At 45.0% G+C, this 20050-nt stretch overlaps 1 protein-coding gene across 1 annotated transcript in view; it reads right to left on the bottom strand.

The window, feature by feature from the left end:
* The window catches only part of USP22 (ubiquitin specific peptidase 22), a 44040-nt gene that overhangs the window by 19735 nt on the left and 4255 nt on the right, over nt 1–20050 (bottom strand). Inside the window, 3 exon segments of the mRNA XM_012001182.1 lie at nt 152–253; nt 2124–2237; nt 8911–9043. Coding sequence (XP_011856572.1) covers nt 152–253; nt 2124–2237; nt 8911–9043 — 349 coding nt within the window.

Below are 20050 nucleotides of genomic sequence, written 5' to 3'. Positions count from 1 at the left end.
AGGTGCTCAAGAGCTGGTCGCTGAGCACATCGATGAGTGACAGTTATGCAGGGCTTCAACAGAATCACGTGGATTTACGAAACTCACAATTCTGTATTTACTTTTAAAGCCCGGAAAGCAACCCAGCTGAGTGACGACGCCCTCCACCCACCTATGGTGCAGTTCGAGGTGATCTTTCTCCTTTTTGGGTTGTGCTTCAGCAGTTCAAGCTCCCGTTTGGTTGGTTCCCAAGTTGAAAACTTCTCTCCAGCGCCTAAAGCAAGCAGATGAAGGACAGTTCCAAGTGCTATTAGCTACATTTTCACATCAAGTGTGCTTACACATAAAAGCTGTGGCGCTGTGCTGTCTGTCAGGGTGCATATTTCAGTGGGCGACATCCACAGCACCAGGGCTTTCTCAAACTCGACTGTGCTGACAGGGGCTACACACAACACTTAAAGCAGCTTCTCACAGAGGGCATGAGCATGTGAGCTGCGTTTCCTGCAAGAAGAAAAGCAGCACCTCCAGTCAAAACTACCCCAAAGCCAATGCCGAAACAGTTGTTTTTCAAATGTCTTCCATCCTTCAGCACACAGATGGCAGCATCAGCACCAACGGGAACTTATATGAAGGATTCTCCTGCAAACAAGTGAAACTGAAGGAGAGAGCAATGCACTTTTCAGCAAACTGAAATAGCATAAACACAGCGTAGAGTTACCAAACTAAAATAGATCCAACAGTTAAAAATGTGTGTGCCACAAAATATTTAAAGAGAGTGGTATAAATGCTAATCGGCATCGTATTCCATTCAACGCATACCCTATGCACTCAGAGGTACTTGTTCCATGCCAACCAACGTTTATGAATACTTCAAAATACTTTAAGAGACACGTCATGTTGGATAGATGGAATTTATAAAATGACTCTAGAAGAATTCCATTTTAACCCTGGACATACATTTCTTAGGCCTGTGCTTTAAATGCTCTGCACAAAACAAGACACCCACACTTAGTCACAATGTTATTACATTTCTGAGAGTGTTCCCTGAGAAGAGGGAACACAAGTCAAAGACTGCTCCAGAAAAGACTTGTTAAAACACAAGTAACTCCGCTCACTGAAAGAGCCCCTGTTGCTATTCCTCCGTTCTCAAAACACTGCGGTGTGTTCAATGGAGAGGAATCAAGGCAAGAACGTAAAACAGGTGTCAGGTTCGTATGTTTCCTTTGCCAACAGCGATGGCTTTGCTACTGGAGAGATCAGATGCTCACCTGTCAACTGGGGCAAACCACACCTGCCACTATGTCGCTATCACTGTCAACCACTACGAGCATCTGTCAGAATTAAAAACCAAAAAAAAACACAAACAAACTCAGGGAAGCCAAGATGAAATAAATGATAAAGCAAATGTTTGCCCCTCTCCCCCTGTGCAGCCAATAACCAGAGCGTGTGGCCACAGAGAGGCAACAGCAAGTGCGAAACCCACACTGGTGCAAGAGCCACGAGGGCAGCTCACAGGATTGCAAGGATCTGACTGTGCAGTGGAGCTGCTGGGAAACTCTGTTTCCATGTGGTGGGTTCACGCTGTTGACATGGATTTAACATCACCCAAACAGTCCAGAGTTTTAAAACAGATTCTACGACAACTGATCAGAAAATAGTCTGCTCTCCCGGGAGGAAGGAGGTATGTTTACACATAACATTACTGCAAAGAGATCGCTTGCTAGAATTCAACAGAGCTGAGGGCAAACCACTCAGGGACGTCCAGATACGGAGTCGCCTGTCCCCGAGAGGTGTGACCTCGCCACACTGGTTCAGCCCCACATCTGCAGGTGCACTGTGGGAGAGCTTAAGTACTGCTGGAGTTGTTCCCCTGACCCAGCTGCGGGCCCTGGGGTACCTGCAAGGGAACACCTTGGAAGCAGTCCCAGGCAAACAGGCAGCTATGCATGCCTCGACGCTAGCCCCCTCCCCTGCCGTGCACAGCTTCAGCTGACTCCACTGTGGGCCCTAGGGGAAGGTAGGGGGCCTGTTCCCACCAGCCCACCACTTCCCACCTAGCTACTTCTCTTTCTCCTACTGGGTCTGCCCTTGATGGACATGAGGGAACTGCAGGATCAAGCAGGTAAATTGAGGAGGAACCAAACCTTGCATTTTCCAAGCCTTCCGCTGCTCCTCCTTGGCGATTATTTCCATGTCTTTGTCGTAGATGTAGTCCTGGCACAGAAAGCAGTAGATGCCTCCGTACATCAGATCAATGGCTGAGGAGAGAAAGGAGGGAGGAGAAACCGATTGAATTAAAAACCACAGGGTAAGGCTGCAAGGCAGAGTTAAACACAGTGAGGTTCTGTAGACACTGACTGTCCATAGCACCTTCCTATGCATAAGCGGGGAAGCCAGTCCAGTGGGGTCTCCTATCCTGAGCAGGTGAGGGGCATGCACTGTGTTTGGCAGCTCACACCCAGGGCTGAAGTGTCTAAAAAACAGAGGCAACCCACACATACTTTTCAAAGCAGCCAATACTCCAGGATCGGGACCTCTGCCACCTTCTCTGCGTGGTATTTAAAACTGGTACAACTGCATTGGATATTTTCAGTCCTGGCCACCTGACACGGAGTGACTATGCTTCCCTCCATCTAGATTCCTGACACCATCACCATAAAGAATGTGACAGCAACTTGATGTGACTTTTGTGATTGGCGGCATTTGCTACTCTTACCTTAAGGACAGGGGGAAAATAGTTTCTTATCAGATGACCTTCATTGACATCTTGACCCAGAGTTACCTGAAGGTGGGTCTTCCACCACAGTTTCTCAACTGCATCTTCTATAAAACGGGACTAATAGGCTGGGAGCTGTGGCTCATGCCTGTTACCCCAGCACTTTGGGAAGCCGATGTGGGCAGATCATTTGAGGCCAGAAGTTCAAGACCAGCCTGGTCAACAGGGTGGAACCCCATCTCTACTAAAGTACAAAAATTAGCCAGGCATGGTGGCACACGCCTGTAACCCCAGCAACTTGGGAGGCTGAGGCATGAGAATAGCTGAAAGCTGGAAAGGGGAGGTTGCAGTGTGCCAAGATCTTGCCACTGCACTCCAGCCTGGGCAACAGAATGAGACTCTGTCTCAAAAAATAAAAATAAAAAAATTATAGTAATACTAGTATATTCTTTTTACAAACAAGAAGAGATACAATATGTATGTATAAATTTCAATTTTCTAAAACAGTCACAAGAAACTGTTCATAGTCGTTTCCTTCGAGGAGAAGTATACCTTTTCGTGTCGTTTGAACTTTCTAATCGTGTGCATGTCCAGTTTTTAATTGTCAACATAAACTTTTATTTTATGGAAATATCCACTTTAGCTTTCTTTGTTAAAAGCAATAATTTGTAAAAAGTAAAAAAAATAAAATAAAATAAAATAGGACTAACAGCTTGGGCTCTTATTTTATTTATAAAATCAAGTGAGATAAAGTCCTCTGAGCGCCTGAAAAAAGGTACTGTCTCCATTTAACAATTTAAAAACAACCGGGGTTGGCCAGGCGCGGTGGCTCATGCCTGTAATCCTAGCACTTTGGGAGGCCGAGGCGGGTGGATCATGAGGTCAGGAGATGGAGACCATCCTTGCTAACACGGTAAAACCCTGTCTCTACTCAAAGTACAAAAAATTAGCCGGGCACGGTGGCACGTGCCCGTACTCCCATCTACTCGGGAGGCTGAGAAGGAGAAAGGTGTGAAACTGGAAGAGAAACTCAGCATGGTGGCTCACACCTGTCATCCCAGCGCTTTGGGAAGCTGAGGTGAGTGGATCACTTGAGCTCAGGAGTTCAAGACCAGACTAGGCAACATGGTGAACCCCCATCTCTACAAAAATTAGCCGGGTGTGGTGGTGCATGTCTATGGTCCCAGCTACTCAGGAGGCTTAGGTGGAAGGATGGCTTGACTGAAGTGAGCCAAGATTGCACTACTGCACTCCAGCCTGGGCGAGAGTGGCAGACTCTGTCTCCCAAAAACAAAAAAGTGGGGGGAGAGTGGGGCTTAAATCCACGCAATGTCAGACACCTGGGAAGCAGCAAGGCACAGAGGAAAGAGCATGGACTGAGAGTAACTGGCACCAGCCCTCACTCTGCCACCTGCCAACTGTGTACCCTTCATCAGTTACTCCATGCCTCTGAGCCTCAGTTTCCTCTGCGGTAAGATGCTGATAGCAACTGCACTAGTGCTTCCCAGGGCTGTGTGATGGTTAGGTTAGTATATAATTTAAGTGCATCCCCAGATAAACAGGGAAGTCTTGGAACATCAGTTTTATTCTATTTCATGTCTTAAGCTACTATGACTTAGACTGTGGTAGCTCTTTGAAGTCTTCCAAAGCAGATCTGTTGAAACTCAAAATAGCAGTTTAAGATACCCAAGGCTACCTTCTGCCCTACTCAAAAAATTCACAAAATGCCAACAACGATGTTAAAGTCCTGGTGGGAGCTGTCGCAGAGCTCAGCCATCAACCCTTTGCCACTTCCTGTTCATCAGCAGTACAGCCCCAGCACATGGACATCACAGAGAAATCCTGACAGAGACAAGTTTACAATAAGGGTGATGAGAATTTACAGTAAGGCCGAGACATTCCGTGAAAAACAGCCCACACATATAGCTGACAACAAAAACTCTACCCTGGGAAGACAGATCACCATTCCAGGGCCTACTATGTAAATCCTTCTAGATTTAGGCCTTCTTTAAGACGCCTTCACACTGCAACACTCCCACTGCCTAAAACCAACTGACATCCACAAGGCGTCAGGACCATTCGAGGGGAGAGGATATCTCTTTAACAAATGCTGCTGGGACAACTGTATATTCACATACAAATCCTTACCTCATACCGTATACAAAAATTAACTCGAATGGATCACAGACCTAAATAGGAGAACCAAAAGTATAAAACTCGTAGAAGAAAACACAGGGGCAAGTCTTCGCGACCTCGGATTTGGTAAGCAATTCTTAGATCTGACACCAAAACCACCAGCAACAAAAAAAATAAACTTGGCTGGATGGTGGCAGCTCACACCTGGAATGCCAGCACTTTGGGAGGCGGAGGCGGGAGGATCACTTGAGCCCAAAGTTCAAGATCACCTTGGAAACATGGTGAAACCCCATCTCTACACAAAATACAAAAAATTAGCCAGGCATGGGGGTGCGTACCTGTGGTCCCAGCCACTTAGGAGGCTGAGGTGGGAGGACAACTTCAGCTTGGGAGGCTGAGGCTGTAGTGAGCTGTGGCTGTGCCACTGCACTCCAGCCTGGGTGACAGAGTGAGATAGTGTCTCAAAAAAAGAAAGAAAAGAAAAAAGAAACTGGACTTCATCACCATTAAAAACATCTGATCCTGTGCTTCAAAGGACACTATCAAGAAACTAAAAAGAACCTACAGAATGGGAGAAAACATTTGCAAATCATACATCTGCGCAGAGTCCAGCATCCAGAATATACCCACGCACTGCAACACACGCACACACTGTATAATGTGCATGTGTACATATAAAGAGCAACAACCACCAAACAGTCCGATTAAAAAAACGCAATGGATGTGAACTGGTATTTCTCCAAACATACAAATGGCCCAAAAGGCACATGAAAAAATAATAAACATTATTGGTCATTAAGAAAATGAAAACCAAAGCCACAAGAGATACCATTTCACACTCACTATGATGGGTATTAAAAAATAAATGTTGGCAAGGATGTGAACAAACTGGAAAGCTTGTCCATCACCGGTGGGAATTAAAATGGTGCAGCCACAAAAGAAAAGATGGTGCTTCACATAAGTTAAGCAGAGTGATTTGATGACCCTGCCAGCTCACTTCTAGGTGTACATCCAAGAGAAATGAAAACATGTCCCCCTAGAATTACAAACGATGTCCATAGTGGCACTATTCCTAAGAGCCAAGAAGGTGGGAACAACCCAAACGTCCATCAGCAGATGAACGGATGAAAAATGTGGTCTACATACACAATGGAGCGTGACTGAGCCATAGGAAGGAATGAAATACCAATTCATAACACAACTCGGATGAATCACAAATGCATGCTAGCAGAAAGAAGCCAGACACAAAGGGCCACATGTTATATGATTCCACACATATCAAATATCCAGGATAGGCAAACCCACAGAGACGGAAAGCAGATTCCAGTCACCAATGGACAGGAGAGAGCGACAGGCGGTGATCTGTTAACAGCGCATTCCTCTGCGGTGCAAAAAAGTTTTGAACTAGAGAGGTGGAGGACACACAACACCGTAAATGTGCTAAATGTCACCGAGTTGTAGACTTAAAAATGGTTAACTGGGTCAGGCGTGGTGGCTCAAGCCTGTAATCCCAGCACTTTGGGAGGCTGAGGCGGATGGATCACCTGAGGTCAGGAGTTCAAGACCAGCTTGGCCAACATGGTGAAATCCCGTTTCTACAAAAATACAAAAATTAGCTGGGCATGTTGGTGTGCATCTGTAATCCCAGCTACTCGGGTGGCTGAGGCAGGGGAATCGTTTGAACCTGGGAGGCAGAGGTTGCAGTGAGCTGAGACGGCGCCATTACACAGTGTGATACTGAGGTGACAGCTTCCAGATGTCCATAAGAAAACAGCTGGATCATAAACACATCATAGAAGACAGAGGTATATTTTGCCTTAAAATCATCTCACTTCTTTTTTATTTTTTTTGAGTCTTGCTCTATCATCCAGGTTCGAGTGCAGTGGCTTGATCACAGCTCACCACAGCCTTGACCTCCTAGGCTCAAGTGAGCCTCCCACCTCAGCCTCCTGAGTGAGTAGCTGGGACCACAGGCACACACCACCTTGCCCTGCTAATTTTTAAATTTTTTTGTACAGACAGGATTTTACCATGTTGCCCAGACTGGTCTTGAGCTCCTGAGTTCAGGTAATTTGCCCACCTCAGCCTCCCAAAGTGCTGGGATTACAGGTGCAAGCCACACCGCTCCTCCCTCGTCTCACTTCTTTAAAACACAACAGAAAAAAAATTACTAAGAACAAAATCAGACACACTGTGGCCAGGCATGGTCGCTCAGGCCTGTAATCCCAGCACTTTGGGAGGCCACAGCCAAAGGACTGCTTGAGCCCAGGAGTTCAAGACAAGCCTAGGCAACACAGTGAGACCCTGCCTCTACAATTTTTTTTTTTTTTTGAGACACATTCTCGCTCTGTCGCCCAGGATGGAGTACAATGGCCCGATCTCAGCTCACCGCAACCTCCGCCTCCTGGGTTCAAGCAAGTCTCCTGCCTCAGCCTCCCAAGTAGCTGGGACTACAGGCACCCGCCACAGCACCCACCTAATTTTTTTTGTTATTTTTAGTAGAGATGGGGTTTCACCATGTTGGCTGGGATGGTCTCAATCTCCTGACCTCATAATCTGCCTGCCTTGGCCTCCCAAAGTGCTGGGATTACAGGCGTGAGCCACCGCACCCAGCCAACAAAAAATTTTTAAACACAGGAAGTCACTTGGCCTCCCAAAGTGCTGGGATTCCAGGTGTGGCGGTGTGTGCCTGTGGTCCCAATGAGAGGCTGAGGTAGACGGATCTCTTGAGCCCAGGAGGTCAAGGCCGCAGGGAGCCAGGACTGCACCACTGCACTCCAGCCTGGACTCCAGACAAAGCGAGACCCTGTCTCCAAAAAAAAAAGAAAAAAAAAAAAAATCAGACACACTTTCCGTGTCAGCCTCAGTTAAATCCGTGGGTCTTATCCTTTACTATGAGTACTCCTTGTAGAGAGCTGTACGGGACGTGGGTGCAGTAACTTTATGGACTCACACGATGTTTCCAATAGGTCTTTCTAGGCTAATGCTTTTAAGAGAGCATCAAATTACAGAACTTCGGGGTGGAAAGGCCTAAAAATATCTTTACCTGGAATTGCTAAGCTCACATGAACTATTAGCTAAAACAGGTCTCTGGCTTGGACCCCTTGAAAATGCTATTCTGAAGGATATCCTGCCAACTCCATCAGCATTCCAAGGAAAACACTACCGTGTAGAAGAAAAAACATTTAATGCACAAAGTCAGAAAAAAAAGCCAGCCAGGTGCGGTGACTCATGCCTGTAATCCTTGCACTTTGGGAGGCCGAGGCAGGAGGATCATGTGAGGTCATGAGTTTTGAGACCAACCTGGCCAACAGGGTGAAACCCCGTCTCTACTAAAATTACAAAAATTAGCCAGGCGTGGTAGCAGGCACCTGTAATCTGTTACTTGGGAGGCTGAGGCAGGAGAACTGCTTGAGCCCAGGAGGCAGAGGCTGCAGTGAGCCAAGATCAAACCACTGCACTTCACCCTGGGTGACAGAGCAAGACTCCATCTCAAAAAAAAAAAGGAAGAAAAAGTCAAGAGCAAAACTGAGTTTTATGTAACTTCTAGAATGTAGAATGAGTTTGATTTTGCAAGGCTGTGAAAGGTAAATTAATCTTGAGGCCACACACAGTGCTAAGGGAGCCTTTTCAAGAACTGTGTGACTGGAAACAATGAAACCCATTGCTGAAGGCCATAAAATCACCTATGCACATCCAACCCCTCACTGGCCTCAGGGACCTCACATTGCATGGAGCTCTTTCCTTATAAATGTTTGCCTAAGGTGATTCCTAACTATGTGTTTCAAAGAGTCTGATATTTCATTAGCAGGGACAGTGTAACTTTTCACAGGAAGTCAGCTGGACATAGCAGGCCATTCACTCAGAACCCTCTGATGCTAAGGCAAACTGGGGGCGCGATTCAGCTGAGCTCGGCTTGTCCCTTTCACTTCCCTTGCCAAGTGTCACCAGTGAGGGGCACGCATTATTTGAGATAAATGACAAAGTGGACTTTTGGAAGAGTGGAACTGCAAATTAAAAATTGAACAGTAGCAATTTGGGGGCCACAACTATCTCCCCATCCCAGAAGCTCGCCTCACCCAAGTTGTGCCGCTTTGACTTCGCATGCTCGTGAATATGCTTCTTTGTGAAACAGCCGAAGAAGACGCAGTAGAGGCAGGAATGCAGCCTGTTGAGGTGGACGCCACAGACATGGCAGATGCAGGACTTGGCCTGAAATTCAGAGAAGAGGAAGGGTGAGCACTGTGTGATAGGACAGGGGTGCTCTGAGGAAACAGTCAAGCAAAGCATTCCCCCAAGACAGCTACTGGAGGAAAGGACAAGGGAATTCCATCTCCAAGGCTTATCACTCTAGAGGATCAGTTTAATCCTTTCAGTCCTCCCAAACAGGACTTCACTGAGTTGAAAACTAGCTCCCCATAAGAAAACTCAGCCCACAACCACAACTGCCAAAACCCTGTAAATTACCGAGATGTTCACACACCTCCTCCTCCTGATCCTGACGGGCACCCCAAGCCCAGCTCCCATCCCCACTGCAGGCCAGCAACTCACACCTAGTCACCCTTAACCCAGACGTCATTAAAGGTTTGCGAATCCAGGTTCCAGGACCACAGCAAATTTAGAAGCAGTAAGAAAAAGGGAGGGAGACATGAATCAAAGCAAAGTACAGAAGAAAGAAAAAGGAGCAGGGCACTACCAAGAAACAGACCTCAGAAACCTGAAATGTTAATCACGGCAATGATGAGCACAGTGCTAACCAATCCTTACACCCCCAACCACCCAGGAGCGCCACTGACTCACAATACTAACCGGATGTGTGAAAAGGGACAGCCACCACTGCCAATATTTGCATGATTCGAGCACAGAAATGAATAAGAGGACTTATTTATACTGAGTTTTAAAAGAATCCCTAAGTCCAGATTGATAAAACATATACACCTACTATGTACCCCTCAGATTTTTTAAAAAAGAAATTAATACTATACAAACACAAAGTCTTCTTCACAGAATTCCATCTAATATCGTAGAACGACAAAAATACAAGATCTTCATTTTATATTTATCATAGTAATAACCGATTCAGGCAAGAATCATCAGTGGATGCTAGAACCATTGGGTAAAAAATATTGTGTTGGCCGGGCACGGTGGCTCAAGCCTGTAATCCCAGCACTTTGGAAGGCCGAGACGGGTGGATCACGAGGTCAGATCGAGACCATCCTGGCTAATACGGTGAAACCCCGTCTCTACTAAAAAAGAAAAAAAACTAGCCGGGCGAGGTGGCGGGCGCCTGTAGTCCCAGCTACTCAGGAGGCTGAGGCAGGAGAATGGCGTGAACCCGGGAGGCGGAGCTTGCAGTGAGCCGAGATTGTGCCATTGCACTCCAGCCTGGGCAACAGAGCGAGACTCCGTCTCAAAAAAAAAAAAAAAAAAAAAAAATTGTGTCATTCACAACTGTCAAAATAGCAGAAATGGCCCATATATTCATCAACAGATGAGCGGATGAACAAACTGTAGCATATACACAATGGAATATTAATTACTCCACCACAGAAAGGAGTAAAGTACTGACACACACTACAGTGCAGACTAGCCTTGAAAACATCATGCTAAGTGAAGGAAGCCAGAAACAAAGGATCACATATCCTATGAGTCTGTTTATATGAAATACTCAGGATAGGTAAATCCACCAACACAACTCAGATGGGACGTTGCCAGGGGCTGGGGACAGGTAGAACAAGGAACAAATTAAAACGTTTTCAAATTTGATAGAGGTAGGGCAGTGACTGCACAGTAGTGTGAACCACAAAATGTTGCTGAACAATTCCTCTGAAACGGTTAATTGTATTATGTGAATGTCACCTGGATAAAAAAATACATTAAGTTACATATACAACTGTCCCTCAGTATCTAGGAATTGATTCCAGGATCCCCTCAGGTACCAAAATCCATGGATATTAAAGTCCCTGATATAAAATGTACTTGCAAAGAACCTATGCATATCCTCCCATAAACTTTCAATCATCTCTAGATTACTTACAATACCTAATACAAAGTAGATGCTATGCTAGCAGTTACAGTGTATTGTTTCAGGAATAATGAGATAAGAAAAAGTCTGTACATGTTCATTACTGATGCACCTATCCCTTTCTTCCCCCAAATATCTTTGATTTGTGATTGAACCCACAGAGATGGAACTCAGACCGCTTGTGTATGTATGTATGTACGTATATATGTATGTACACATGTGTACCTGTGTATTGAGGCAATAGATACCTACAGTTTCAGAGTATCACTCCAGACTACTTCAGTCAATTAAACAGGAAAAGATTACCTCTACAATAGAGAACTCTGGCCAACGCCACCCTAACCAAACTTATCTCCGCCACGGAGCACGCAGGTGCAGAGGACAACGTGGCAGCGCCTGTGGGGTGCTCAGACCAACATGACCCATCTGGAATCTGCTCCTGAGAAGTAGGGAGGCGTGTCCAAATTGAAAGACTTCTGCAAAATGACTGACCTGAGCTCTTCAAAAATATTCATGTAATGAAAGAAAAATAGGCTAGGAATTTCTAGATGACCCAAATCTAAAGACATATGAAAACAAATGCAATTCATGATCTTGGATTGAATCCGATATGCAAATTTTTAAAGGCATAAAGGATATTGGAACAATTCAGGCATTTAAAGTTGGACAATATATGTTAGATAATACTATTTGAAAAGTTAAACTCTGAGTGTGATAACTGTATTGTGCTTATGTAGGAGACTATCCCAGTTCTTAGAAGGTAAACTATCATGATGTCTACAATCAGCCCTCAGGTGATTCAGAAAAAGATACGGAAATAAAACCAGTTAGCAAGAAGCTAACAACTAATGAATCCATATAAATGTATACAATATTCATTTTAGCATTCTTGCTAATGGTTGTAGGTTTCTTATTTTCAAAAACTATTAAACTGAACATATGTACCCTACAGCCTAACCATTCAACTCATGGGTTTATATACAACCAAAGACACGTACAAGGACTTTTGTAGCATTATTACTTGCAACACTCCAACACTGAAAATAAACAAAAATGTTCATTACTAGTAAAAAGAATAAACTACAGTACAGTTAATTCAGTAGACAGCAATGAAAAGGAACCTATGATATACTCAACAGCGTGGATGAATCTCAGAAATGTAACACTCAACAAAACAGCTAAACACAATAAGCTCCTGCTGTGCTACACACTCCATCATATTCTATCTCTATTATATAACCTAGGATGCTCTTCTGCACCGGTTTACCAATCACCAGGGAAGACACAGTTTACAGGCCTTATGGAGCCAACATAGCTAAGAGACAGTTTCTCTAACATTATTCAAGCAGCCAATCAACAAGACAATTGGCGCTAAATACAATAAACAGCTGTCTCTGACATACCGATAAAACCTTAATGTCTGGTATAGTCACGCACCACATAGCAATGTTTCAGTGAATGACAGGTTGCATGTACAATTGTGGTCCTGGAAGATTATAGTATAATATTTTTACTGTAACCTTCTCTATGTTTAGCTATAGATACACAAATGCTTACAATCGTGTTTCAATTGCCTACAGTGTTCAGTACAGTACATGCTGTACAGGTTTGCAGCCTAGGAGCAACAGGCTCCATCACACAGCCTGGGTGTGCAGCAGGCTGTACCATCTAGCTTTGTGTTAAGTCACTCTATGACGTTCACACAAAGACAAAATTGCCTAACAATGCATTTCTCAGAATGTATTTAAACAATGCCAAAACTGTATTATTATTTTTCCCCAATCTACACTGTGGAACAGCACTTCCATTGATAATACTGTATCAGATTTAAATGTAATAGAGGCAGACGCATGAGTGAGGTAGCACGCGTCTTCCGGTGTCTGGAGGAGGCCAGGAATAGCCTCTGGAGCGGCTACCCTGCAAACACTTTATTCTGGACTTCTAGTCTCAGAATTTGAGATGAAATTTCTGTGGTGCTTAGTTACTTGGTTTGTGGTGGTTTGTTACAGCAGGCCCAGGTCACTCACGTGGGATTCACATTCATTTTTATTCTATCTCCCTTCACAGCACTGTAAAGTATAAAACACAGTTGGCGCGTTGGCTCACGCCAGGAATAAAGCATTTTGGGAGGCCGAGGTGGGCGGACAGCTTGAGGCCAGGAGTTCAAAACCAGCCTGGGCCAAATGGTAAAACCTCATCTCTACAAAAAATGCAAAAATTAGCTGGGCGTGGTGGCGCACACCTGTAGTCCCACCTACTCAGGATGGTTTGAGCCCGGGAGGTCAAGGCTGCAGTGAGCCAAGATCACACCACTGCCCTTTAGCCTGAGCAACAGAACCAGATCCTGTCTCAAAAAAAAAGAAAAGTTGAAAATGCATTCCCCGGCCGGGCGTGGTGGTTCACGCCTGTAATCCCAGCACTTTGGGAGGCCAAAGCAGGTAGATCATGAGGTCAAGAGATCGAGACCATCCTGGCTAACACGGTGAAACCTCATATCTACTAAAAATACACAAAAAAATTAGCCAGGCATGGTAGTGGGTACCTGTGGTCCCAGCTACTTGGGAGGCTGAGGCAGGAGAATGGCGTGTACCAGGGAGGCGGAGCTTGCTGTGAGACTAGATCGCGCCACTGCACTCCAACCTGGGTGACTGACCCAGACTCCATCTCAAAAAAAAAAAAAAATTCATTCCCCAGGCAACCGTGCGGCTCATGTTCCAAACATATCTTAGGACACATTTGCAGACAGTGGGGCTGGTGAGTAAGCCAAGGAGAGAAGCCCAGTGGGGGCACCCACATGCTAAAATGGACCCCGGAGGGGTGGCTCTGTTTAAGCAGCCCAGCACACCACTTCCTGATGTGGTGGCTTCTGCAGAGGCAGGATTCCCCAGGCTGGCGGGTTTTCCTAGAAACTCAACCTAGAATCTACTACTCCCATAGCCCTTGCAATGATTTCTGAATTAAATCCCTTTCTCCTATAAATTAATTCAACTAGATTCAGTAGACTGCAAGAAATTCTGAAACATCACTAGGATTTGTATGTGACAGGAATTAGGAGAGGAAGCAGCAATTTAATTGTTGCTCATCTTACGCAGTGCAGAAACACCCGCCAAATTCATTAATTCGGTCCCAATATTAAGAATATTCCTCTGAATATCCTATTCTCTTACCTCCTTACTCACACTACCTCCCACCCCAACCAAGAAGGATGGGGAGGAGCAAGAGGTTCAGAGGCCTTGTAGTCAACCAGCTGTGGGCTTACCCTATGGGATGACTCAACAGTACATTGAATTGAGTCCAGTTTTTAAAAGTGTGCAAACATGACACACCACCTTAAGAGGTAGTACACTCTTCACACACTACCCATGACTTCCTACTGGTCTAAAACCTGAGCATCTTAGGAAGATAAGTTTAATTCTTGTGCTTTCTCCTCAGCGACTTTTTCAAGGACTCAAATACCGACATAAGTGAAGGGACAAGTATAAAATAAAAAAATTTTTTTTTTTTGAGATGGGGTCTTGCTCTGTCACCAGGCTGGAGTGCAGTGACACAATCTCAGCTCACTGCAAGCTCCGCCTCCTGGGTTCAAGTGATTTCCCTGCCTCAGCCTCCCGAGTATCCGGGACTACAGGCGCGTGCCACCATGGCCAGCTAATTTTTTTGTATTTTAGTAGAGACAGGGTTTCACCATGTTGGCCAGGATGGTCTTGAACTACTGACCTCAGGTGATCTGCCCGCCTCGGGCTCCCGAAGTGTTGGGATTACAGGCGTGAGCCAGCACGCCTGGCCTAAATATTCTATCTTTTATCGGAAAAAAATACGGCACTAAAAAGCTAAAGACTTCACCAAAATGAGATAATCTTCTCAAATTAAGTTCTCCAACCTCAGAAACCTCAGCGTACAGACTCAGGCCCCTCAATCTCAGAGCCAAAATCAATCTAAGGGTACAGCGACTACACACCTTTCAATCTATAAAAGGGGTAATTTCATTCAGCAAGGGCAAGACCTCAGACTGACTTCATTTAAGGCTGGGACCCAGCAGTTACTGGTGATGTCCTTGGACAGGTCAGGAGACTTACTTGCCAGGCCTACCTAAAAAGTGTATCCCAAGTACCAAAACCAGAATGAAATTATGTATGAAATATAAAATATTGCAGCAGTCCTCCCTCACCTACAGTTTCACTTGCTGTGGTTTCAGTTACCCACAGTCAACCTCAGTCTGAAAATAGTAACATGGAAATGCCAGAAATAAACAATTCAGAAGCTTAAAACTGCCTGCCGTTCTGAGAAGCAGGATGAAACTGAGTGACATCCCGCTCTGTCCCATGACCATCCCTTTGTCCAGCTTCTCCATGCCGTCTAAGCCACCTGCCCACTAGTCACTTGGTAGCTATCTTGCCGATCACATCAACTGTTGCCGTCGTTTGTGTTCAAGCCACTTTTATTTAGCTTAATATGGCCCCAAAGCTTGAGAGTACTGATGCTGCAATTTGGATATGCCAAGAAAAGTTGTAAAGGGCTTCTTTTACATGAAAAGGTGAAAATTCTTAATAAGGAAAGAAAACAATATTAAATGATGAGTTTGCTAAGATCTACAGTAAGAACAAATCTATCCACGAAATTATGAAGGAAAAAAGTTTGCACATAATACATAAGGGATTCAGTATTATCTGTGGTTTCAGGTATCTATCGGGGGTCTTGGAATGTATCCCTCAAGGATGGGGGTGAGTACTGGATTACCATAAATGGGAAATGAGGAAGCCCAAGAGATGCTGGGAGCTGCCGAGGGACACACACTTGGGCAGAAGCAAGCCGGGGCAAAATCCTCCTGGTACTGACCAGCTTAGGCTAGCCTTCCTTTAAATTGAGTTCACCTCAGCCGGGGCGCAGTGGCTCACGCCTGTAATCCCAGCACTTTGGGAGGCCGAGATGGGTGGATCATGAGGTCAGGAGATCGAGACCATCCTGGTTAACACAGTGAAACCCTGTCTCTACTAGGCAGGAGAATGGCGTGAACCCGGGAGGCGGAGCTTGCAGTGAGCCAAGATCACGCCACTGCACCCCAGTCTGGGCGACAGAGCAAGACTCCATCTCAAAAACAAAAAAAAAGGAATGAACTTTCAATCCACTCAATGGATATTGCTAGACGAAAGAAGCCAGTATGAAAAGGTTGCAGACTGTATGAACCCAATGATATAACATTCTGGAAAGGAAAAAACCTCCGAGACGGAGAAGAGATCAGTGGTTGTGGAGAGTCAGTAGGTGAAGCACAGGAATTTCTTGGGGTAGTGCAACTATTCTGTACAGTGCTGTAGTTGTGGATGCCTCTGTCAAAATCCACTGAGCTTTAAAGCACAAAGAGCAAACCTTAATGTAAATGATTTTTTAAACCATTGATGAGGCCCTACGGAATGCACGCTGAGGCAGAAGAAACAGATTGTATTACACACATAGGACACAACTCCGCCAAGAGGGGTGGGGAGGGAAGCACCTACATAACGTGGAAATGAGGGGACAGTCGTTTCGCAAGGAAGTACAGGACAACAATTCTGAAACCTCTATTCAGGTATACCAAAGCAGAAGAGGTAAGTAAACAGACTGTGGACAGTGGGAGCCAGGATTTTCTCTGCTGGACAGAAAAGTTACAGATAAGCTGGAGGGGAAGGCTAGAATAATCCCTATAGATATGGATGAGAGCTGGAGATACCAACATGAACTCATGTAGAGCTTCATGTGGATGCTGATGGGTATATATCAAAATAATTACAGACCTGTATATACACGCATTTGTATATACACACCTGTTTCCCAGCTCTGTCCCTTGAGGGGGCCAAGAAGCCAGGATATCCCAGTAGTAATGAGCACACCAGTGCCCAGATCTTGGTTTCTAATTCCATTCTCCCAAAAAAGGAACTAGGGATCCTTGGAAAATGCTGGAGTCTAAGGCTGGGGCAGAAAACACATAAGATGATCCCAGAACATAGTGTCCTTCCAGGAAGTAAGGAAGTGCTCAAAAACAACAAACAAAAAATCATGTGGCTATGTGAAAGGGACACCGGAGCCAGCTGAAAGAGCTTCCAGTGGATACAGCCAGATGATGGGAGCAACAAAACAAACCACACAGCACTGGATGATAACCCAAAGCATACATTCAATATCCACAAGTCCATGTTGATATACACAAGTGAGTAAACACACGAGTGAGGATGAGCAAATCTTCCACACAGAAATGTTCCAAATAACTTAAATAGCTACTCCACCCTCAAGGAGGAGGAACAGAACTCCCCATCCTAGTACAGTACCTATGCAGAGTAACTCTCTTCCAAAATAAACAGTACATAAAAGAGGGAAACAGTCACTCTGCAGTAGAGAAACCTGGCAAACATGACCTTGGACATTCAGTCAAGCCCAGCAACCCAATACATCTTGACAGCATCATCCTTAATATACGGGAATGAGAAGAGCACTTCACCTCTGTGGTCTTCCTTCCCAAAACCCATAACCACAGTTGAATCACGAGAAAAACATCAGAAAACCAAAACTGAGGGACATTCTACAAACTACATGACCAGGACTCCTCAAAACTCTCAAGGTCACCAAAAAAGACAGCCCGAGAAACTGTCACTGCCTAAAAGAGTCCAAGGGGACATGAAGACTCAAAGTAATGTGGGATTCTGAGACAGAATAAGGCCATCAGATAAAAACCAATGAGTTCCAAATAAAGTACGCAGTGTAGTGAATGAACTAAATACACAAACACAAATGAGTAGAAGTAAAAGCGGGGAAATCTGAATGAGACGGTGGATTTTATCAAAGATAGACTGTACCAATGTCAATATCCTGGTGGTAATTGTACTCCATTTCTGCAAGAAGTCACCCTTAGGGGAATGGGGAAAGATACACAGGATTACTCTATTTTCTTACACCAGTATGTCAATCTATAATGAACTCAAAATTAAAACCTTAAACAGAAAAATGTTTACATTTTAGATCTTTTACTTAGACCCCACTTAGTATGAACGGTGTAATGTTTTGTTGTGATGATTTGAAAGAGCCAGTTCACTATAAAGTAAAAAGTACACTCTTCAAATAAACGAACTTTAAAAGTCTACTTTTAAAATAGCACGTATCATCCCAGCACTGTAGGAGGCCAAGGTGAACCTCCTAAGGCCAGGAGTTCAAGACCAGCCTGGGTAACATAGGGAGACCCAGTCTTTATTTTTTTAAATAAATAAATAAATGATAAAATACAATAGCACGTATCAGGAAAATGAGCTAAACTATTAAAAACAAGTAATGAGAGCTGTCTACAATGTGCTCACCACCATCCCAGCACCTGGCTGAGCCAGTAAAGACTAACTGAGGCATTGTTGGATGGCTGGGAGGGATGACTCATGCCTGTAATCCCAGCACTTTGGGAGGCCAAGGCAAGAGGATCACTTAGCTCAGAAGTTCAAGACCAGCCTGGGCAACATGGCAAAACTCATTACTACCAAAAATACAAAAATTAGCCAGGTACATGCCTGTAGTCCCAGCTACTTGGGAGGCTGAGGCAGGAGGATCACTGGAGCCCAGGAAGTCGAGGCTGCATTGAGCCATGATCATACCACTGCACTCTAGCCTGAAAGACAGACCGTGTCTCAAAAAAAATAAATACATAAAAAATAAAAAAATAAAAAAATGTGTTTTGAGAACACAGTGCTATAAAATTTTAGATTCAAAGAGAGAAATGATCTTAAATATATTACCTGTTCTCTGGCCAGGCATGGTGGCTCATGCCTGTAATCCCAGCACTTTGGGAGGCCGAGACAGGCGGATCACGAGGTCAGGAGATAAGAGATCATCCTCACTAACACAGTGAAATCCCGTCTCTACTAAAAATACAAAAAATTAGCCAGGCGTATTGACGGGCACCTGTGGTCCCAGCTCCTCAGGAGGCTGAGGCAGGAGAATGGCGTAAATCCGGGAGGAGGAGCTTGCAGTGAGCCGAGATCGCGCCACTGCACTCCAGCCTGGACGACAGAGCCAGACTCCGTCTCAAAAAACAACAACAACAGCAACAACAACAAAACTTACCTGTTCTCCAAAGTGTCTATATTCAAAATATAACGTAAAATGTTATATCACAATCACTTTCTGCCAGTTCCTATCTTTACAGACAAACCCTGAAATGGTAAGAATTTTCTTATATTTTACACACACCAAAAACACAAAGGAGAGGCCACTGTGGTCGTGCCAGTCCTAAATCATGGAAATATATATATATATATCTTTTTTTTTTTGGAGACAGAGTCTTGCTCTGTCGCCCAGGTTGGAGTGTAGTGGCGTGGTATCAGCTCACTGCAACCTCTGCCTCCCGGGTTCAAGCGATTCTCCTGCCTCAGCCTCGCGAGTAGCTAAGATTACAGGCGCGTGTCACCATGCCCAGCTAATTTTTTATATTTTTAGTAGAGACAAGGTTTCACCTTGTTAGCCGGGATGGTCTCGATCTCCTGACCTCGTGATCCGCCTGCCTCGGCCTCCCAAAGTGCTGGGATTACAGGCATGAGCCACCACGCCCAGCAGAAATATTTTTATAGTCAGCAATACAAGAGTTTTACCACAATTCTGGCCAGGTGCAGTGGCTCATGCCTGTAACCCCAGCACTTTGGGAGGCCAAGATGGACAGATCACCTGAGGTCGGGAGTTTGAGACCAGCTTGACCAACATGGAGAAACCCCGTCTCTACTAAAAATACAAAATTAGTTGGGCGTGGTGGCGTATGCCTGTAATCCCAGCTACTTGGGAGGCTGAGGCAGGATAATCACTTGAACCCAGGAGGCAGAGGCTGCGGGGAACCAAGATCGTACCATTGCACTACAGCCTGGGAAAAAAGAGCGAAACTCCATCTCAAAAAAAAAAAGAGTTTTACTCCAATTCAAGCTTCTTTTGGACAGAAACTTATCAAGCCTAGTCATGTGTTTGTCATGTTCTGCCTATTAAAAGAAAAATCAAGCCGGGCGCGGTGGCTCAAGCCTGTAATCCCAGCACTTTGGGAGGCCAAGACAGGCGGATCACGAGGTCAGGAGATCCAGACCATCCTGGCTAACACGGTGAAACCTTGTCTCTACTAAAAAATACAAAAAAAAACTAGCCGGGCAAGGTGGCGGGCGCCTGTAGTCCCAGCTACTCGGGAGGCTGAGGCAGGAGAATGGCGT

The sequence above is a fragment of the Mandrillus leucophaeus genome, unplaced genomic scaffold (assembly GCF_000951045.1).
Source record: "Mandrillus leucophaeus isolate KB7577 unplaced genomic scaffold, Mleu.le_1.0 Scaffold651, whole genome shotgun sequence".
Taxonomy (NCBI): domain Eukaryota; kingdom Metazoa; phylum Chordata; class Mammalia; order Primates; family Cercopithecidae; genus Mandrillus; species Mandrillus leucophaeus.
This window is presented reverse-complemented; position numbering and strand designations above follow the sequence as displayed.